This window comes from Anoplolepis gracilipes, chromosome 9 (assembly GCF_047496725.1).
Source record: "Anoplolepis gracilipes chromosome 9, ASM4749672v1, whole genome shotgun sequence".
NCBI classification, from domain to species: Eukaryota; Metazoa; Arthropoda; class Insecta; order Hymenoptera; family Formicidae; genus Anoplolepis; species Anoplolepis gracilipes.
The window spans coordinates 4,741,241-4,765,038 of NC_132978.1; the positions used below are offsets into that span (position 1 = coordinate 4,741,241).

The 23,798-nt window shown below is 41.4% G+C and overlaps 1 protein-coding gene across 4 annotated transcripts in view; it reads right to left on the reverse strand.

The window, feature by feature from the left end:
• Positions 1 to 23,798, reverse strand: part of LOC140669791 (uncharacterized) — a 124,248-nt gene that overhangs the window by 88,472 nt on the left and 11,978 nt on the right. For 3 of the 4 annotated variants that reach the window (XM_072899904.1, XM_072899905.1, XM_072899903.1), the window contains exon 2: positions 10,940 to 10,972. In XM_072899904.1, coding sequence (XP_072756005.1) covers positions 10,940 to 10,972 — 33 coding nt within the window. Of the gene's footprint in view, positions 1 to 10,939; positions 10,973 to 14,325; positions 14,661 to 23,798 lie in introns of those variants that run through there. The other variant, XM_072899906.1, reaches the window with a different exon arrangement.

The following is a 23,798-nucleotide window of genomic DNA, read 5'->3' on the forward strand; positions in this document are numbered from 1 at the left end:
TTCATAAATCAATGAAGTCGGTTTATATATCAGGTCTCTCCTCCCCCTCCTTCCCTATGCAATGTGTATTGGTAAGGAGGGCCCAGCGGGCTCTGAACTCGCCGTGGGGGGTCCCCCTATGCTAATGGTGCCCTCTCACGAAGACTTAGAGGGAGGGAAAGAAGAAAAGCGAGAGAGAAAGAGAGAGATAAAGACACATACTATCTGTATCCGCACACGGTACGTTCTCGTTCGGCCCTGACCCGAACCTTCATGAAATACAACCCCCTTCGGCCCCTTTCTTTCACTAGCACCGGGCCTCTGATCTTCGCCGACCGCAACTGCTTATCAATTTGTTACCGAACGCTGTTTGTTAAATCAAATCAAAGGCTCGTACGCCGAGCCAATAAATAATCCTGCTTAATATGTGCTCGAATTCTACATCTCTCGTAATGCGTTAGTTTGCACGCGAGTATTTAAATCGCAATAAACAAAGTAAAATTATAATTATATTATAATTTAAAAAAAAAACTATAATTTTTCAAAAAAATTTGTCTCCACCTGTTAATCAAATGCGTGTAAAAAGTCTGTAAAAATATCATATTTACGCACTGGCACTGGCTTCAACGCTTGAAACGATCGCGCGACAGCTTAATGATCGTCTGACGATTCTCTCCCGTCTCGATCCTTGCTCGAAGATGCTAACCTCCGGTATCCGGTGCATTATCCTTTCGGATCACGCCGCGCGCGTTCCGGGCTTCTTCGGAAAGAGAGAGAAAAAAACGAGCGATGCGTGTCCCCTTTGTCCCCTTTACGTTTATTATGACGACTCCGGACGGAGCGTGAACGTACGGTAGTTTATTTGGGCGGTGAGCGAGATGGGGCCCCGGTTTGCGAGCCCGAACGAATTAACGGCGCGGCCGCGATTAACAAAGGGCGATACAAATTAGATTAAATCGCCGTAGGGGGCGGCATCGCGGTAGAGGAAAGGCGAATGATGATACTGCTTGATAAATAGACGAACGTCATGCGATGCCTAAACGGAGACTTCGTTCGGCTCCGAAATGGAATGCCGACGCCGACGGGATGCGCTGGCTATATCTCTACCTCTGCGAGAGAATATTTTTCCTACCAACGCGAAAAAGCGACCGTAATTAACATTATTAACGTCGAAGATGCACGCGCTTTGTAATTTAAAGCGTACATTTTTCCGATATCTAATTAATTAAGGGAACGATCATTTTGCAAAGTGAGGAGACCACCTGTCGTATATATCATTTGTGTGAGCGCTTTTCCCGCGCTCTTTTAATTACAGGCTAAATAATTTTCTATTCGCCAGAACTTGGGGAAATAAATCAATGAATGTAGTTTCGTGTCCGGACGCAGAAGTCCCCTCGAAGAAGAACGAACGAAAATGCTGGTCTGCCTACCTACCTACCTACCCATCTACCTACCGGTGGCTGCAACCACCCACCTTCTTGCGTCCACATAAATTTCAGACACGCCATTCGGCACTATCATTATGTTTCCTCCGCTGACGAGAAGCGTCGCCGTAATTTTAACAAGTTCGTAGAAGTCTCGCAATTAAGGAAACGCGAGCATCACTTGCTTTCCGGCGCTAGTGCACGCGGTGTTTCCTTATGAAGGCCATCTTTTATTTATACATCGCTCTGACTATCCGCGCACGAAACCACAAATTATTCTCATAAGACGAGCGTATGATCAAATATAATTGACATAGATACGTCGTAACAATATACGATTCTCAGGATTTAATACATTCTGTCTTTCAATATGGTTTGTTACCATCAGGGAGATATGCGATTAAAAATACTTATTTTCTACAAGACTAATTATTAAAATTATTTCGCGAAAGAAGCATCTTTTGAAAAAAAATTTGCTTTCTACCACAACTCACGACACCTTAATATAAATACAATGATAATATTTTCTCTAATCGAATGTTTCATATTCATTAATATAAATGAAAATAATCATTAAAATGTAACTTTCATTTCCTACGTGAAGAGAAAGTATGTTGTCTATTTGAGTTGTAATAAAATAACTTACTTTAATCATAAAAGGGTAGGTATCCTGATCTTTCTCACCCGGAACAGACTCGCGTCGCGACGCAAGGTGCTTCTTTGCGGAGAAAAAAAAACGAGGGACGAGGGGGAGGGGGGGGCGGATAAGGAAAGAGAAGAAAGAAGCGGCAATCGAGCAGAGAGACAAAGTAGGAACAACGGGATGAAGAAGACGAATACGAGCAAAGGGTCCAACGAACACACCCCTTAAAACGCTCGGTCGGGCCGGCCGAGCGGTCGCGGCCAATATTTAATTACGGATAATTACCGGTTATAATGCGCGGCAGATCGGCGGCCTGCCGTTTAATTGATCGGCTTTACGGCCTGATTTGTGTATCTGCCTTCGTGCGATCCGCCGTTAAAGCCGGGATCGATTCTTAATCCTGCTGGGTCTTCTGCTCCTGCGCGCGCGCAAACATGCCGAAGAGAATCGCGTCCGATCATTATTTAAAACTTGCATTACGCAATCCACCCACCTCGTTGCCGCGTAACTTTATTGCATATGTCCCGAGTGCATTCGAATTACCGGCAAGCAAGTAAAAAGAATCGTCAAAGGGAAAGCTACGAGAAAAAAGAGATGAAGTGTGCTCGCTCTTGCACCGTGAGAAAATACTGACGACAAACGTGCGGAAAAATTCGTTCTACGTAACATATCTTACGCATAAGTGCGAATAACCTGTCGCGTTTCGCCATTGCAATTAAATTGACTTCGATAACATGCAAAGTTGCGTCGCATTATTATCGAGTCATTCAATTATAATTTAATAATTTCATAATAATTCTTTATAAAAATAATTTCAAAAATATATTAGAGATTCGTTTTTTTTTTTTTTTTTTTTTTTTTTTGTTTTTCGACTCATATTAATATACAAATATTAATATACAAATATAATTAATGCGCAAATGTACGGCCTATATAAAAATATATATTGGAACAACAAGAGGAGCAACGTTGCCTCGAGTAACATTGAGAATCTCTGCCTCGATAAATAGCCGGCAGATCGTTGGATGTTCTGCATCTCCGCGCGGAGGTGGAGTCGATATACCTTCTGCGGAAGGAGAGAATAATACGCGCACCTGGAGGAGGAAAACGAGGAGGTCCCGCGCGCGCGGAAAGAGAGTGATCCCGCGCTCGGCATCTCGATTCGATCCTCTCTCTATTGCGTTATTATCGCATTATATTGAAACGTGGACTCTCGCGAACAGCCGGACCTTTCGTTCTCCTCCCCCCCCCCTCCCCGGCCTTTCCACCTTTTCACGATCACGCCATTCCGCTCGGACACGCGGAACACGCGTAAAAATCTCGCCGGTAATGCACGGAAAGTTCGGGCACGCGGTCGGCTCCCTTTGCCGAGGTCGGAGCATGCAGATCCGACACGAAATATCATTAATAGTCGTTTGCCGGATGACCGAGCCCGGTAATCGGCCGTTCTGCGGTTCGGGATCGGATCGCCCGAAAACCGCAACACGTCGGCGATACCGCGACGGCGCGGCGGCGCCGACCAAGCGCTTTAAAAGCCCCGTTCGCGTCGTAATTTATGTTCATGAACTCCACCTTGCGCTAACTGCGAATAATATAGCTCGATGAGGGCTATTCGGGTACCGCGAGTATATCGCGAAATGACTAATAATTCTTTTTACATTCTCCGAGAGAGAATTAAAATATTAAATACAAAATACGTCCAGATATATTATTTGCGTCCGTAAATCATAAAAGAAATCGATTAACGGAAATTTACAAGCGAGCTTGGCTACAGCAAAACGCATCGTTTTCGTCGCGTCGTATGATTGTGGCAAAAACCGTCGTAGTCGAGGGTAGAACGAGCGAAGACATCGTGCAAAAAAAAAAAAAAAAAAAAAAAAAAAAACGTGCGAGAAGGACGAAGGAGCGGCGAGGAAAGAGGTCGCGTAGAGAAGAGCTCGATGGGAGAATCAGTTAAGGGCCCATTCTCAGCTCGCCGGTGGTGCGTCTAGCTTTTTATCGCGGGTTTAATAAGGCGTCGGGTGTGACGAGCGCGCAAAAAGAGAAAGGAAGAATCGGGTGGAGAGAGGGTGCGGATAAGAAAACGGGGAGAAGACCCTCTCTTCACCTCCCCAGTCGCTACTACGGGCCCTCTACGAGTGTTCTCACGTGAGAGGAGGGCTTGCCGCCGCTATGCCGCGTTTTTTTTTTTTTTTTTTTTTTTACGGCATTTCCAGCAAGTCGTAAATACGGTCATCCGACGCAATAACGCGGCGAAACACAAGCCTCGTGTCGCGAGACTTTCCGATGCAACGAGTTTCGCCGCCATGTTTGCATTGAGAGGTCCCCGTAACGACTCTCGCGTTCGCGCGGGATCCCTTTTCGATTTCCTCATCTTTCGCGGCTCTCGACTCGCGCCGGACCCACCTGGTTCCACAAAGAGAAGAGAGAGAGAGAGAGAGAAAGAGAGACAGAAAAGCTACGACGTGCGCGGGCCGGAAGCTAATCCTACGCACAATGTCCATAGCGTTGCGAGTCGACGCGACGCGTGAAGTTACCTCCAGTGTCGGTGTCATTGTTCGCTTGATTGCTTCTGGGCAGCTCTACGACGCTCGCTTATGCGACTTTGCCTTTTATCGGGCCGCGATTAGACTCGCCGCGCACAAGAGTTACAAGCGAGAACGATTCTCTTGGTTCTCGGCTCGCTTTCGAGGCACCTGTACCGTGAAAAAATGTACTTCGAATACAAAAAACAAGAAAAAAAGATTTCGAAATTCCCTTAAAATATTTTAAATACAAAATATAAGCTTATTGAGAAGAAATATACGACGTTATTGCGTATTGCGGGCTTTTCTTTAGTCATTTTATTAAAAAGGTAATTTAAATGCGACATATATAAATGATTTTAAATATTATAATTTTGCGCGAAAGAAGTTTTTACACATAAACTTATCATTGCTACTTATGACTGCAAATAACATGCATAAATCGAAGCACGAATTTAATGCAGTGTCGGCCATTTCAAAATATATACTCGATGAGCAAAGTCCCGTCGACACGTCGAACAATTTCAGTCGCCGCGCTAATAGAAGTCGAATTACGGTAATAAAGTGTCCTAGCGAGGCGAAAGTGGCGTCCATTAGTTACGTTCGAGGGTCTCCGAGAGAGAAGAAACGAACCTGCTCCAGATCCACTGGGAGTCGGGACGCACGGCTTGCTCTTTGCAGCGTCATCACTCGCCTCGATACAAAGAGATACAACTTCGCCGCCGCCGCCGCCGTCGCAAGGGGGAAACGACGACCCGAGAAAAAGTGGCTATGCTAAATAATAGTGCTTCCGTCGGACTATCGTCCGCGCGCGCTCGCCGCATAGTTCATTCATGAATCCTCGGATTCGGCATGCTTTCAAAGCGAGATGCAGCCACGTACAAACGCGATTGAAAATCGAACGAGAAGTAATGGGCCGAGAATATAGATCGATCTCGCGCGAACCAAATTAAATTCATTGGTTAATCACTTCCTTTCCAACGCAGCACAATTTCGTTGATGAGAGAGATTGTTGATAATAATCGGAAAAAGTAACAATAAGTGCTCCATAATAATCTGATGTTAAAGAAGATAGCTAATTACTTAAATTAAATATTAAAGCGATTTAAATAGAAAGAAGGAAATGTATTTTTTTGCCAAATTTTAATCGAAGGTTCTCGTACATTCAAGAAATATGTAATTGCACGATCAATTTATGATTGCACGAGCTGAAATTTTATTCTAACTCTCGAGCAATCAATTTTACTCGATAAAGCGTCAAAGATATTCGTTTATGAATTATTGGGATGAAAGCAGATTAGCTGTCATTCATCATCAATACTTGAAGGAAGAAAAATATCTTCCCTATCTCTGTTTAACGTATCCTTCTCTTCTCTCTCTCTCTCTCTCTCTCTCTCTCTCTTTCTCTTTCTCAACAAGAAAATAACTGACGCAAATGTGCATTTAGAAACAGACCTGTGTTCTTTCAGGTCTGTTTCTAAAAGGTAATCTACGGCAATCTACGAATTTGCGTAGAACATAGAAAATTATTGTGCCGAGAACTACCGCGGCTGTCGAATCATCTTCTTCTTGCGTCCCTTCTGTTTTTTTTTTTTTCGGAAGGGACACGGGTACCGTCTGGACTCTTTAATGGGGCCCGGAGAGTGCCTGAATGGCGCCACCGTTTTCGCGGCAAAGTGACGACGGACCCAACATCGTCCACAGGTGCCGGGTGCAGCCCCCGAACTACGTCATGATGCATTTCCTGACGTGAGGTGACGAAGGTGAATGAACATCGGCCACGTCAGAGATGGGTCGGATAAAACGGACAGCGACATCGTTTCTCATATTCGCTCCTTAACAGATTCCGGAAACTCTCGCATTCCTTCGTTGTTATCCGAGAGATTAAATAAGGCGACGAGCTGCGTGTCTGTCTGCGGTCACGTATGCAAATTCGCAGAAACAAGAGAGGGGATAATTAAGGAAATTACGAGTTCTCGTTGGAAGTATGTTGCTGCATAGTTTTCAACTTTACGTATCTGTGTGAGAGCATAAAATACAATAGAGAATCGACTAAATTATATTTTTTCGGCCAAGCTTTCAAATAAAATGTGTCATATTTATTAATATGTAAAGTTATCTCTTTCTTTTTTTTTCAAACATTAGAATCTGTAAAATCTGCGATGAATCCCCTCAAACAGGTTTCGTTTACGTTAGCTCTCCGACTCGTTGAACTTTCTTGACCATCTTAGAGAGGGAAAAAGGATGCGCAGAGGGTTTCTAAGACTATCTAGAGTGACATCAACATTTTCTTGCCCCCTTCAAACGAGTTCGCGATAGACCGGTGCGCTCGTGGAGGAAAGAAAGAATCTCGTAACGGGATAAACAGGCGAACGAGCATCATCCTAGTACAGTCGCATTCCGATACGTAACGGCGAAAAGAGTGCATATCTCTCGTCCTGAACGACGGAGCATACACTGTGAATAGGCAACGACGGACGGTTATGTAAAATTTCTCGGAAACGCTCTCTCGTAAAACGTTCATACAGTTTTTGAGAAAGGCGAGCGGCTCTATCGGTGCTCTCGTGGAATTACTGTTCGCGGAAGAGATTTCTTTGATCGCACTTATATGCGAGAACCGTAACGGATTCTCTGCATAAAGGATTCGCTCCTTCTTCGCACGCTCTTTGCAAATTGGACTCGAGCTCGAAGGATTTCCGTTCGATGCTAGTTTTTAGAAGCGTCTAAATTATTCGGCCTCTTGATCTTTAAATTTTCTCTCTCACTGTGGATCCTCAGGTTGAGAATCCACGCGCCGATTCCCCTGTTTGTATTCCAATTATTCAACGGCGTGTCCTGAAACTCTCTCAATTCTTCCTGACCCCGGACCTTTCCTCCCCCTTTCTACCCTACATCTGCTCTGCGTTCTCCTTATAAAATTCTGCATAGATAATGAACTGTAAAAAGAAAGCAAGGCAAGTGCGCGGTTCGCTGTCGCATTGCGAATGAAAAAAACTTTACTTTCCACCCTCACCAATATTCACCAACGCGCCGCTTGCTGCTCAAGGTCCATAATCTGTCCATAATCATTATTATTCGCAGCCAAATAGCAGGTGGCTCTCCTTTATTCTCTTTCTCACTTTATTGATTAATCTTCTCATCTCAAAAATATTGAGGCTCAATACAACGGCTGCTCTGACGCGCGATAAAGACATATTATTTAAAAAATTGTTCCTTCAATAATAATAAATTTGGATATTTATATGATATAAAAATATTAACAGAATATAATAATAGAGTGATATTTTTAAGATAATATCTTTTTATGGTTTTTCTAAAAAATCATACATGCTATGGTATTAATAAAATTTATATAAATATTTATATTACACTTTGTTAGATACTAGAAAAATACTGATGCAAGATATTACATAAAATGACGCTGCTGTATACAAATGGAACTTCTAATTTCGAAGAGAAACGACGAAGGATAAAATGATAGTAATGCACACCGAATGCAAAGTACCGGTGAGGTCGCGATTCGTAAAGCGAACTCGAAGCTGCTGCTCCGTCACCTTCGCAGGTAGTTGGTAGACGAAAGCGTCGAGAGAAAAGGACTTGCGGATACCAAGAGGAGAAAGGGAGATGAGAGTATATAAAGGCGAGAGAAGCGAGAAGAGCAGACTTCGTCAGAGATAGGAGGAAAAGAGTAAAGAGACATGGAAGTGGCAGGGCGAAGAAGAGAAGAGTAAAGGCCCCGGGCGAGGTCACCCACCGCCCCCGCCCCCCTCACTCCCCCACACACCCTGATTATCCGCCGCCGGGGGCGGGACGCTCTGTAATGAGCATCGAAGAGGTGCTCAACCTCTGACTGGTTGATAAATTTTCCTACCTGACATCAAAAACAATTCTAGAATCTTTTAACAATATCTTCTTTTCTTCGCGATCTAAGTAATTTTTAAATAAATGTTAAAATTTATCACTCGCGAATCATCAAAAAGTGACTTTATACATACTTTGTTTAAAAATGCAAAAAGAAAGAATATATAGAAGATTATTTTTTTTAAGTATTTCAAATATATGTTTGTTTAATTTTGCTAAAAAGAGTCGTAAAATAAATGATAAAATTTATTACACAATTTATGAATAATCTACATCTACCTTAAAATATTGATTACAGATGCGTAATTTCCTTTTATATGTATACATATAATTTTTTAGAAAAATATGCGTTTCATCAATTAATGTATAATATATGTATTATATATATACATATGAATTAATCAACTTAGTCGACATATTTTTGAAAGCAGAGTTTGATTCGCGACATAAAATACTCGTTGACAATCAACCAGGACTAGGGTGGAATAGCAGCAAGGTGATGGGATGGTAAGCGTTTAAATGACGGAGCACGACGTCGTCGGCTGTCTGCGAAGACACCCGGATGATCGAGCGATGTTATTTTAAGTTTTCCGTGGGGGCTTCCCTTTCGCCTTGCCCTAATCGGCTGTCAGCCATCCCCGTAGCCTGGGGTGGTCGGACCACCCCCGCAACGTTTAATACATACGTGCGCGCGTAGCACACGCGCGCGATTTCACCGATCAGGAGAGGAGCTGCCTGACACGACCCCCCACGGACAAGATTCGCCCTTTTTTTTCCTCCTACATTGAGATTCGCGCCCGAGGATTCATGCCCCTCTCACGAGGGGTCAGATTCAAAACGCTTTACACTCTCATAACCGGGACCTGTTGATTCGACAACCCCCGAAAATCTCGACCACCTCGACTCAATTCGCCGAAACGCGTGCTACGAGAGTTCTTCAAAGGGCATGCTTACACAAAAGTGTTTTACCGACACAAGTGAATTTTAATTCTAGCCGAAAATAGAACCTCTTATTGAAAAAATGTAAAAAAATATAACAGATAAGGAAAACGATTCTTTTTTTTTTTTTTTTTTTTGTTTTTTATTATCATAAAATATTCTGTCTCACTAGGATATAAACAACTCAAAAAGCTCTGTGAAAACATTCCAGTACCATTAGCAACGCAACACTTAGTCGACTACTGCGACTTGGTGTTCTCAAACGTACGATAGACCGTGAAGATGGAGTCGCTTCAGGAAAGTTAGAATGCCCTCCGCGGGGCTGCGCGGTTCGTTTGATGGCCTTCTCTCTTCCTCTGTCCTGGACCATTCACGTGTTTCCACTGGATGGCCGTTTACACCATCAAGTTTGGTGGCACATATTATATACCAGAGGAGGAAGGCAGAAGAAGAGAAGGTTAAGATGAACGAAGACGAACGAAGCCAAAGGTAGAGACTGAGCGGCAAAGAGAGAGAGAGAGAGAGAGAGAGAGAAAGAAGAAAAGAGATAGAGAGAAAGATAGACCGTTGCTTTCTTGGGCTCCGGCGTGCTTATTGCGTGATATTAGCCACGGTGGCTGCCGCCACTGCTGGGATAATCATAATCTCGAAAGGGGGACAAAACACAGGCCCCGAATCGCATAACGCTGAATTTTATGACTTCTGGCATAGAGGAGACGCGACCGGATGCAACGCGACTTTTTATGTCCTTCTAACAGTCCCTCTCCCTGACTTGATATCACGCCCAGAGATGGACGGTTTTTCGAAACGTCTCTTCAACCATCGTCGGATTCGCTTGTCGGATTCACCGTCATTGAACTCGATTACTCGAGTGTCGACGAACGAAGATCTCAAAAGAGAGAGAAAGAACAAAGCGGCAAAATCAAAAATTAAACCACCAAAATTTTTAATTCACTAACGAAAAGAAATGACATTATAATGAAGAAATAACTCTTATATTAAAAAGAATTTGTTACAAGCTATTCACGCATTAAGTTATATACATAAATGAAAGAAAAGTCAATCGGTATTCATGAAATACAGCCGCGTAGCCTATATACAATCTAAAACACTTGTGCCGCTTTTTGCCCGAACTATATACCTATATTTGCGATATAAAACTAGTCGGATACTTTCTGTTTGCAATAAATGTTCCGAGAATTCGATTTAATTTACGCGTTTGCATAGGCGCGCGATCGAGCCGGTGCACACTATATAAAAGAAAGAAAAAGAGAGGAAAAGAGAGGAAAAGAGAGGAAAAAGAGAGAACGGGCACCCAACGGCGTTACGTTGCGTTTCGCAATGCCATATGAAATCAACGGCGAATGAGGCACCTGAATGGAAGCGAATTGCACGAGTGGTCGACGACGAGTCAAGTCAACGCGATTCGAGAAGCATATAGGCTGCGAAATAGGAGAGGGTAATTTTTTTCACGGATGATACTGAATAGAAGGTTCCGCGACGATTTTTACAGTAGCGTAAGTACGGTCTTGTAATCTCTAAGGAAATTGAGATCGTGAGTCACTCACCATAAGGTCGCTCCGCAATGGGTTCGCACGAGTCTGCAACAGAAAACATTCGCATTCGATTAGCCATAGCACTGTGACCATAAGTGGGACGATTAATTATTCGTATGCGATACTAGAGCTAGCCTTCGCTGCGATTTAAATAGAATATCGTATAATATTCTCATGAAAATATAGAGCTTGCGTTTCGCGATCATTAATATAATTATAAATTCGATAAATGATAATACATCAAATTATTTGCGCTAATATTATAAAAAGAGACAAAAGATATTTTTGCCAAGTTTTTATACAATTTCATTCCACAGTAGTAACAGGCGCATGATAGACGTAAACTCAATGATCTATTATGAGACATGATACACACGGAATCATCATTATGGTTTCCAATTGTCGACATAACTTCAAACAATTACCGGCGATAGTAATAATAACTAACTCTATCTCATTTCGAGAGAATTAACCGGCAAGGTTGAACGCATATCGAGATAGCTCTATACGAGTGAATTCACATCGAAGGAAACAATGTGTATTAAATTACACGACGTCACGTCGTGTAGAGGAAGCCACCGATGGATAATTTTGCCGTTGATTTTTAATTCTCATCCGCTCAATGACACAGGTTACGCACATCGATATGCTCGTTCATCCGCGACGATTGCACAGCTCGACTGTGATTCACGTAGTGGTATACGCGATATAATCGACGCAATCTTACGACGCAATCAACGGGCTGTCTCTTTTTCTCTTCCTCCTCTCTTTCCTCCCCGTCTCCCCCCCCCCCCCGCCTTCCCGGTTTGTGTAATTTGCATACGCTCAGAGAGAATTTCCCGCGATAATCTATCCGACCGCAGGTTCCGCCGCGCCGGCAAAGGAGCCGATCGTCGTAAGTGATTTTTAACCGACCGCGAGAGAGCGAGTCGTTTGTAATCCGCGGCCGCAGCAATGGGGAACCTTACGTAATGCCGGAGATCCTCGCTTAATGCGCCGAGCCGGCTAATAGCGTCGTCGCGTCTCAGGATCGGGCCCGAAGGCACGCGTCGTTGCGCGCGGTACAGCGTAAAAGCGAGGAAGTTTTAAATGGTACCTTCTTGCCCGAGACGGCACCTGCGCGTTAAAGACGAGGGAGAGAGAGAGAGAGAGAGAGAGAGATCGGCTCGGCGGGAGCCGGCAAATGTCTCACTCAACCGCGCTCGTACGCGGCTCTAATGGAAGCCTGGCTAGGTAGGTAGGTAGGTAGGTAGGTAGGTCATCGGCTGTCATAAACGCTCGACCGTCCAAGTTTCCTCAGCGGCGCGGAGCGTGTTAATAGCCTCATTAGATGTCGCGGCGCAGTAACGTATATACTGCGATCAAACGGCCATCGATGACGCGAGAGAGCCATAATTATTCTGTAAAACGGACTGAGATTGCAAGCGACTCCACTTTTATTTTATCACGTGCGAGTTTTTTTTTTTTTCTCGATCATCATTATCAGTACATGATGATCATATCAAGTCCATTGATTCTATCATCATTAAATTTATTTGATTAGAAAATTATAAACATGATATCATTAATTCTTTTTTTTTTTTTTTCAGATCGAAGCAAAACATAAGCTGAATGAATAAAGCGTGAAATGAGACGACGTATTTGCGTAATTATGTCATAACCGTTTCGTCTGACGTCGCGTTCTTCAAACAGGATACCAGCATTATCTTTTTTTCTCTCAATTATGACATCGACTTCTACAGTCATTAGCCTCGGCATTAGCGCCAATGGGACACGGTCTTCCCAGGCTGTCAACCATTCAAGCATTGACCGTATCAAATGTTGCTTAAGTTTGTTAATTAACTCCTCAACTCCGCCACTAGTGAATTCAGTAATGTGTGACCATTTTGACAGCACTATTATTATTTTATAGATATATATACGATTCATATCTATAAAATATATACATATATGTCACTTTGCGTAATTTTATTTATTACAGAAATTATCATATTATGATATCATAAATGTAAGAAATGTAAAATGTAAAGTGATATATTTTTCGAAAAATTGTATCTTTTTTAGAAAAAAAAAAAAAAATTGTTAAAAGTGGAATGACTTGAATCAAAAGTAATTAAGAGAACCTGTCAGAAACTGAAACAGACGGAGTGTTCGGAAGTTAGTGCTGGCAGTTATTATTGTCACTCTAATCGACGTCCTTGACAGTGATACGACAATATTTCATTTATACGCGCCGCACATTTGCCAAAATAACGCGCGTTTTATTTATCTCATTTGCATTCGAGCTGACAAGTTTCTCCTCCAGATAAGCAGCCAGTAAAAAAACTCCGGTAAACATTTTTTGCGACAATCTTCCAGGAATCTTCATCGTGGACGTTAAAATTAGCCAAGCAACGTTACAGCGCATTGAACGTGTTAAGTTATATTAGTTGCCACATGAACGCCTGCCTGCGTTCGACAACAATGTGCGTATGTTCAACGACACCCGATCCATGCGATCAAACGGGCAGATTACATTCGATGGAACGAAACGTCCTGCATCTGGAATTCCGGCGAGACCCATCCACAGATTCCCGCACTGACAGTCGCGGGGAGAAAAAAAAAAAAAAAAAAAAAAAAAAGAAGAATACCCGTCTGTTTATCCGTCACTAATCGGCGACCGCGCGACGTCTCGTATTCTAATATTTTCCGTGAAGCGTCGCGCGCCAACGTGAATTCTGATTGAGCTACGATCCGGAGACCAGTTGCCTGCTGGTGCGTGCGGGCCCCGAAGATGCCAACGGGGTCGGGAGTGATGGTCGATAAATATTAAACGACTTTCCACCTGTCGCATCGTCATCGTCGGCCAGCGGGGCAGGGGCAACACTTCCAAGAGAGAGATGACTGAATGTTAATTAGCGAGGCGTGACAAGTGTTAAGTAATCCATCCATCTACCTATACGCTAGGAGGGAGGGGCCTGCCGTTAACGCTCGGTAATTAACGCGACACTCGGGGCCTCGGCCACGCACCATCGGCTCTGTTCTTGCGAGCGGGCGCGCGCAATTAACTGGCGATTTAACAGTTAACCTCGGCACCTAACAGGTGGGAGGCGAAGTGAACGTTCGCGATGAAATAAACTCGTACTTTATATGAGAATAAGACCTAGAATTTTTTCTTTTTTTAACATCCTGTACAATGTTACACACGATATCTATCTTTAAGCATCCATAAGCACGACGATTACATCACGATGCAATCATACGAGACAATGTAAACGGAAACTTGAAATTGTAGATTATTCTGCACTTTAGCTTATGCTTTGTAAAGATTTCCATATTTATAAATCATCCACGATATAATAATCAGGTGAACAATACATCGCGCGCACGCACATGAGATAACAGATAAATTTACTTGCCAAGAAATCTATGAGATTGTATTTTGTTATCAATCGTTTGATTTATGTAAATCAAATACATGACTATGTATACTATATATATCCAGAAAATTGCTCGTAAAGATCGATAATGTTTTCACCAACACTATTTTAACAATACTGATTAGGCAAGACCGAACTTTATTGATAGTACGTGCGTATTCCTGTACATAAACATAACACTCACTGACCTACTATACATTAACTGACACTTTTGTGTATCTTTTCACCAAATATTTTGAATTAGTATAAATATTACTTATACACGCTCCAATACATGTCCATATATGTACATCTAAGTAAGCACGAAATAAATTTGTATGAAAAAATAATTTTTCGTTTCACAGAAATCTTCTCTAAAAAAAAAAAAAAAATTGTAAGAAATAAAAAAATCTCTGATGATACATATATAAAGAAATTAATGTGTAACGATATACATATCAATGTCAACGAAATAGCATCGGTGAAAATATATCGAAAATATTATCGATTAGATCTTTATCGATAATGTGTTATCAATGTAGAACATTCACACTCGCGCAAATGCAATTCAATCGCAAATTCCAAAGGCAATTACAATCTTGCGAATTAATTTGAGAGAGAGTTAACAAACTGTCTGATTAAATTTGCGCGCAAAGTATAAATGCTCTCGCGTATAAATGTCATAATGTCGATTCTCGCTTCATACCACGTCCATAATGAAACCGGTCGGCGTGACGCGTCGACTTGTATTAATTAGAATGCCGGATCCCCGAGAGATGCCCGCCGCAGATAAATAGAGCGGTGCAACGTCACCATGTTACCAAACAATGCCGCCGTATCTCTAGACGTCGACCGGTATAGCGCCGCAGATATCTGCATTAAAGAAACATTTACATCTCGAGAGCGGAGTCCGCATCCAGCGGCCGGTCAAATCGCCGAATCATAACCGTGCCCGATTCTCGCTTGTCGATTAGATGTATCAGTGTAATTAACAACAAACAATGGCCGCGAGAGAGAGAGAGGGCTCGATATCGCGTATTAATCGATTACCCTCGCTGGTTGGGCCCCGGAGATATGCTGCCCGGGCCCGGTTGTTAATCATCACCGCGGGTGCGTTTGTACCACCGACGTCTGTCCTTTTTTTCTTCCCATCGTGAGAGAAAGAGAGAAAGAGAAAGAGGGAAATACCAATAGGCTTGAATGTATGTATGTAGCCCTGAGGACCTCTTCCGCTAACTACCTTTGTAACACGTCATTCGACTCTCCTCTTCCCTCTCTTTCCCGCCCGCACACGAAATAGCAGAAACAATGTAACGATCTCGTTCGTCCAACGCGAATTCCGCTTCTCATGGCGTATCATACGTCCATCTATCGATTAACCGATTACTTGCGTTGTTCGACGAGTGACGAGTTACAACAAGATAGTCCCTCATGTCTTGAAAACGTAAATTTGTGTGAGTATTTTAAATAAAAAAAATACTTTACCTATCCAAAATATTGCAAAGCATCTTAATCAATATTAATATTAACTAAAAAACGTGTCTGCATATAAACGAGAAATTAAAAATATTGTTTTCATTATATTAAATTACAAAATAAAAATAATAAAAAGGACAAGAACGGAAAACATAGCATGAGATTGATTTCTATTCTATATTGTAATGAACTCACGTGTCTCGGTAAACTAGGCCGTGAAAGGTATGAGAGCCCAAATTCGGTACCGTTAAAGGAACAGAGAAGTATCCATGTGTCGAAGTATCGATACGAAATATCGATCATCGCACGCTTGCGTATACTTGAAGATGTTTCACGCGCGCGAAAGAGAGAGAGAGAGAGAGAGAGAGAGAGAAAGACGGAGAGTACCGAGAGGATTGTTTCGCGCGGTAACTGCCCCTCAGCAGTGCGCTAGAGATCGGAATCATTAGCGATTATCGATGACCATCAATGTGGAACAGTTTGCGAGCTATCATCAATTAAAGTTAAATAATAGTCCGCGTTGTCCATCCGTTAGCTTATTCGCCGCCGACTCCACTTCCGGGAGCATCGACTACTCTTTTTCTGTGACTTATTGCGGTTACACGGAGGCCAATCTCCATTCGCCCACTCGATAATGGGAAAGTCTCCTTCACCGCGATTTTATGTTTTCTTTCAATAAGCAAATGTCGCGTGACTATCAATCATCGCAAAATCGTCAGTTTTGACGGGAATATATGCGATACTTTTTACCGTCACTCTCTCTGTACCAAAGGTATATACACAAATCTGATTTGTCTCAATAAATTGTCTAAATGCATTAAAATAAATAAAATAAAAGCTTCTTATATTGGGTTAATAAAATTACGTTCTTCGACTCTTGCCATCCTCATGCTCGGGAAAAATCTGTTAACTATTGATTTTTACACCCACAACGGTGGCAAAATACACGCGTTTCTCTGTATCTGACCGTAACAAATAGAGAATGTCCAACTGCGCGGCGGTCTTCGACACTTCACGATTCCGTTCACGGTACGCTTTACAGCACGAATCGACAAGACCGGACGATCGGTCACGTACGATTCTACGATTAGCTAGACAAGTTCCAAGAAGAGATTTTATTCGACCAGTTTACCGAACAGTTAAACGCAAAAGAGCAAGTGACAATGCGTTTTGCATTCGTGATTCTTTATCATATTCAATTTACAAGGCGTTAATGAGTATTTACTTTACATGATTATATGTCAATTAAATAAAATCAAATACATTGCTTAGATCAGCAGCAAGCATTTTGGCTTCTAGCAGTCTTGAAAAATGAATATTTATGATCGCGATATAAACTAATTATGGCGAGCAATTCGACCGGAAGACGTAATCACATTGCGTTTCGTGCGCTTATAGATACACAAAATTCGCCGCAAGTTACGAGGCACTTCCGCCGAGATCCTAAAGACAGAAGAGTGCCAACTATCAGACCCGCCCCCGGCTAACAATCCGTCACTGTACCCTTCTCCGTCTAGCGGCGAAGCCCGGACGTCACGGAAGCGCAACATGAGCGAGCGAGCGAGCGTGTGTGAGTCACTATGCCGACGGAAGGAGCACGTGGGATGGAAGATGTGAGATTTAACGTATGCGCACACATAGTACCATAGTACTATATACGAGAGAGAAAGAGAGAGACGGGATCGCCGAGAAAGGTAATCAACGAGCGGGAGCGAGGAAGAAAGAGAGGAAAGGCCGAAAGAGGAGAGAGAAGGACGCGACGAGCGGGCGAGAGAAGAGATGAGGTCTCGGTAGTAAAGTCAACGGTTGCCGCCCCGGCAAAAAACTCAAATTGATCAAAATGAGAGTTACGTGGGCAAAAAAGTAAGCGACCGCGGTGGTGGGCACGCATTTTCGTGCCGGGAGAGAGTTTAGGTAGCGACCGTTTCAAGAGAGAAACGGAGGCAGAAAGATCGTCGAAAGAGAAGGAGAGAGAGAGAGAGAGAGTTGGACAATGGGCCGCCCGCCCATCGGGACGCGAACAAAAGCTTCGAACGGCGACGGTCGATCGTGAGATACGGCGAGATCCGCGAGACGCCGACTTCCTCTCGGCGCGCATCAACAGAGAAGAGAGAAACACGCCGCGCGGAAGTAGTAATCATTATCGCGCGTCGGCTTATGCGCGCAAAATAGTAAACTTTTACGACCGCTCGCAAGCCGCGACTCGTAAACCACGACCGAATCCCGGGTCTTGCACGCGTGCGCAGCATTCTTATGTCCGTTGAATCTGATTCCCCTCTTCGCGGGGTTGCAGAGGGGCTCCGCACGTCTCTCTTCTTACCTTCGGCGTCATTTTTTATCAATACCCTAGAATCCTTGCTGGCAATTCACATTTAATCGAGAGTGTATCCCAGGTAAGGGAAAGCAATATAATTGCGTTAATTTATAGTCAAATTACGAATATATACAAAAAAAGGAACTATTATTGAAAGGATGTATTACACGTCACGTGTGTTTTATAATGAAGGATGATATTCTAAATTTAGATCTAGAGCCGTTACGCTATTTAAATTCATCGAATTCAATATAAGATCTGATTACTCTAATTTTTTATCACGCTACAAGTTTATTAAAATTTAATTTACGCGGTATAGAGATGCGAGCTCCTACGGTGTAGATCGACGAGCTGAGTATTAACACACCTAAGTGACGCAAATTGCTTCACCCAACCTTTGCGCGTTTAAGACACGCGCTCGCGGCCACTTGGGTGTTCATGTCGACAAAAAGCCGTGTTCTCAGGATTAATTTCCTCTCTGTGTTGCGCACGACAAGCCGCGGCACAATGAGAACAAACGTGAAAAGAAGGATGTACACTGAGGTTTTCCTACATCGCGCAAATCAGTGATAGTTCTAACTACAATTTAACGAGGAAAAGAGAATGGGGAAGGAAAGATTTATATGATATTTCATGAAAGTGTCGACGATATTAGGATATAACGTGGATTCTTGTTGACGATATTTGACTTACCACTGAGGTCGAGAAAAAAGATAACGATCGAGAAGCGGCTGAGAATTCGTTTGATTATTCCTATACCGACCAGATTCATATCATCGAATTGACAATACAATGTGATTCTCAGAATAACGAAAGAGATATCATTTCGAGATTTGAACAAGAGATATCTTATGAAGAAATGCTTATGATTGTGGAATTTAAGTAAATGTTGAGTATTCAAAGTGGTTTGGTTAACACTTGACGCTCGATTTGCGCGAATCTCGTGATTAATTTACTTATAATTAATTTTCAATTTTTTTTAGTTAATTAAATTTCAAGCTAATTTAATTACGCGATCAATGACACTCAAGTTGATTGATTCAATTTAATTCAAAGATATTGTTCGCTTTAATTCGAAGATAAAATCATACGTGATGATATCAAATATAAATACTAATATTAGAGTAAAGAAACGCGCGATTTATAAATAGATTTACATTTTTTTGTATATAATAAATTTACCGCGCATGCTAAATATTAATTAATCAAAGAGTATAGTTTTTTATATCTTTACTCTGTATAAGATGTAGTAATATAAATAGGCTTATGAATAAACAAAGTATGTACGTTAAGGATTAATGTAACGAGTCACGAGCAAGCATCGCAAATACCCTTTCGTTATTTTCCATCTTTCCGCACATGTGACCCCTTTCCGTGGAAATTCTGCATAAAGCGCCGTCCCGGTGCGATGTTCCGAGCTGGAATGTTCAGCTACCCTGTATTATTCTCACGCACGGCGTACGCATGCAGTTAGTCGATGAATCACCCGCATGGAACGACTTATACTATCGAATGACTGAACGGATGTAAACATCATTGTGAGGAAAACGCACGGAAGAACCTTCAAAAGGATAGAGGATAATTGCATGCAAAATAAAAAAAAAATATTTCTAGTTACTGCGTTTCATCAACGTTTAATAAACGAGTAAAATTAGAAAAGCGCGACGTTACTACTTGTGTGATATAAGTTCGAATCGCGCAAAAGTGGAAAATTTACAACGTGTCGCCAATTCGAACCTTGCCCTCGATGAGCTAATAACCAGCGACGTCATATATACCCGGAGTGATAAAAAAAAAAAAAAAAAAACACAAGAAAAGACGTCGGAATGAAATCAACGTGATGAAGCCGTACGGTCGATTAAGAAGTCACCGGGAAGACATGTGCAAGTGGACCTTAAAATATCGCTGGTTACGAGGTGCGGGGGTTAATTACTTTCTGTCTTTCTGTACGCGCCCGGTACAATAATGCATTAACGCGTTTAGGCACGGCCAGTTAATCCCAAGGAACTGCTCAACGCGCCGTTAAGCACGCTTGACTCGTTAAGAATCGCCTAATATGTACCACTATATACAACTACACTATATACGAAAGATATTATCCTTAAGTGCGATCACACATCGCCCAAAGGAACGTCCTTGCGCGCGTTCTCCCCGCATCCTAATTACCGGAGTTCGTTCTCTTAAAATATAATTAACATTCGATTTCTCTCGCGACGACTACGGGCCGTTAGCGATCGTTAGTCGTGATTGGATCGCTACTCGTCCCGGGTGTGAGCCTCGGATACATTTAATCCCCATACGCGGGTATGTGTAATTAGGCAGTTCGTATTCTGAGTAAAAAAAGCTAAGTATTCTTAACAAGTTGTGCACGTTTTATTTATCCGCGATTAGAGTTAGCTGCAATGTGACCGAGATCTTAAGAACGTCGATCCATATCATTTACGAGTAGATTGCTTATAAATAGTCGGCTCTAGATATCGTGATAAAACGAGATAATCGTAAAAGATAATGCTACGCTTGAAGTAATGACTTAAATGTAGCCTAATGCGAGATCGAAATGTGTTATTTGTAAATTTTATTTTGCAAACATAAAAAAAAAAGAAGTTACGTAAATAATTTATTTCGATTTTTATATAATTTCCTTCCACAGAGATGTATTTTTTTTTTAAAGATATTATTTAAGAAAAATATGAAAAATATATTTTAGAAAGAGATCTGTGACATACTTTGTAAAATTATTTCAAGTAATTTGCATGTAGAAATCGTACAAATAGTATATGAAAATCTGTCCTTAGTCACGCGTGGTCGTTCTTATCACATGGCAAGATCGTTCCGGAAGCATAGCTCGAGTCGCCTTTTCGCTAGTATTTGCATGTACGGAAATAATTCCCATGATTCGCCGGAAACGTATCAGATAAGAGATCCATGGTTTTATTCTGGTCACATTAACAGGCTAATTAAAGCGCCGTAAACAATGGTCGACTCGCAAGGGCTTGCTCTCGGTGTGTCAGAAAATTTAGAACACGCGCAAGCATGTTTACACATAAACGTAATATATGCATATGAATATATCGGGTGACTTAGAATTAATGCTTCTTTTTCTGAATCAATACCTGCCAAACAGAAATGAAAGATGTTCGTTTCTCTGTCAACGCATTAATATAATATACAGGTTACAAGACTGAAAATTTCAGAGACAAACTCGATTGTAAGATCACAACTAAAATCTTATCTATTAACTGATCTCCCAAGCGTGTTAATAAAATCTTATCTATCAGTTAATTTCTTAAGTCTGTGTTTCTATATAATAAAATTTATAACATAATTACTGCGCGATATAAAATCACAATTTAAAAAATAATATCCAATTTTATTTTTACACAAAAGGAATTTATATTCGTGTTTAATGCTCGACTTTTGACATACCCTATGTGCCGATATACAGATACTACACACTTGACATGCAAGCCACATTCATGTAACGCAGGAACAACACGAGCGGCTAATCAGCGGACATCTAAATTGTTACAGTTATGCTTATGTATGAATCCATGCATTTAAGTGCACGCATACATACATGTACGCACACAAACAATATAGCGCCGATATTAGCCATATCTACATACATGCATGACCGTCTTCGCAAAGACTCTGAGACTTGATTGAAGATCCATGAAAAATTGGATCGTTATGCATGCCGCAGGTATATTGCCAATTAGTAAACGACCATTTTGTCGATTAATAAATTTGCGTTCTCATCATAACATCGACTGACAAGGGTGTCGACATGCACTGCTATTATCACTCCACGATGACGTTGGATCACTACATCTACAGTGTTTTTATTGTAATGGAATGTAGTGTATATTGTATATATGAAACCGTGTGAAAATATCTTAAAGATATTTGTAATAAAAGAGAGATATAATCTATAATATATTTAGCTGTTTATATATTATTTAAAATATAATATTTATGTTGTTTATAATACTTATTGTTAGCTTTTCTGTTTAAGATGTTCTCTTCTCAAAATATATTGAATTATGCAATTTATTAAGAATAAACAAATATATTGCCTAAAAGAATAATAATAATAATCATCAGAATGCAAGAAGAAGAGGTTTTTTTTTAAGATGCAAATTGCGTATAATGGGTCAAGAACGTGGAGGCTTCAAATCGTGACAATGATCGGATGCGTTGATCCATACAATGCGACTAATTGATTATTCGTTTTGTTAGATGAGATAATTGCGCTTATATTGCAATTACACTGGCATGAATCCAAAGATCCTGGCATTATTAGGATCGATAAATCGTCGGTTCATAGGAGTATTTGCCGATCGCGATTTACCTCCTTTTAAATTGGAGCACACTATGATTAATTAATAGCGACGCGCGTCTAAGCGAATGGCGAATTTGAATCTCTATCTAGATAACGCTGACAAGGGTGTAAAGATCGTTCTCGTAGCCGCGATCCTGCCTGCGACTCGCGTTCCATCAATCTTCGTAGCGGCTGCGCGAGAGTTAACGCGACGATATCTCTGCTCGCACAACTTCGCTGCAAATTTGTACGCGTTGCATGACGACAGGCGATTTATTAACTACAGCGAAAACGGTTTAAAAACCTTGAGCGCAGAGGTCCGTGAAAATTCATAACGATCCTTTCTTTTCGGAAAAGCAAAACTAGCAATAAATTGATGTTGCGAGCAGGAGAATCTGATAGATTTGAAGCGAGCATGATAATAATTGAACTATGTTAAAAAAAAAAAAAGCATATTATTATCGAAACATATATAAGAATTCTCTCAATGCTCTCGTCTATTCTCTTTGATCGTCGATCAGATATGTCGGATGAAAGAAAGATAGCTTTTACTTCGTCATTTTTCAACACCTGCTTCCATAAAAAGCAAAACCTCGTGCATAACCATTAAAAGTGCTTCGATATAATTAAATACAGCGAATCTCATCGTTAATTTCAGTCGAAGCCGTGCCCGAGAGAGCGGCAGAATACCATAAGAGCTTGTAAAGGAGACGCACGATCTGAATATCTAATCATTTGCACATTAGTCAAGGCGTACGAAATGGAATAATGGAAAAAGAAGAAGGCGTGAAAAAAAGCTGATTATCTCTTTTCTCTCTATCTCTCTCTCTATCTCTCTTTTGTTATTCCTTCTAGAGAATTAAGAATTAATGATAAAGTCATTGCACGCGTGCTCGAAGGAAGAAATCGGCGTTCCAGTTGAAGCAGATCTAATAAGTCACGCTGTTATTAACAAGAAATTCTCGAAAACTCGTAAATTATAATTTCGATGGATTAAAAATATTATATAATATATATATATATAATTAATGTTTTTTCTACGCATGTTTTTATAACGTTTAATTTTCAAAGAAAATTTTCTAAAAAAAATTCGTGATAATAAATCGAACTTTCAGTACTTTGCATTAATTCTAAAAGAGAATGTACATGTAATGTATAGATTGCGAAATTTTTGGCTAACACGATTCACGATTCTGATTATTCATTATTTAGGGAATGGCCAATGCGCTTAGATTAACATACGTTGCATAAACTACGAAATAACATCATCGTACACGCAGGCACGCACGCACGCATGTACGCATCGCACGCAACGATGCGATGAGCGAGACAAGAAGGACGATTCGGGCGACGAAGACAACA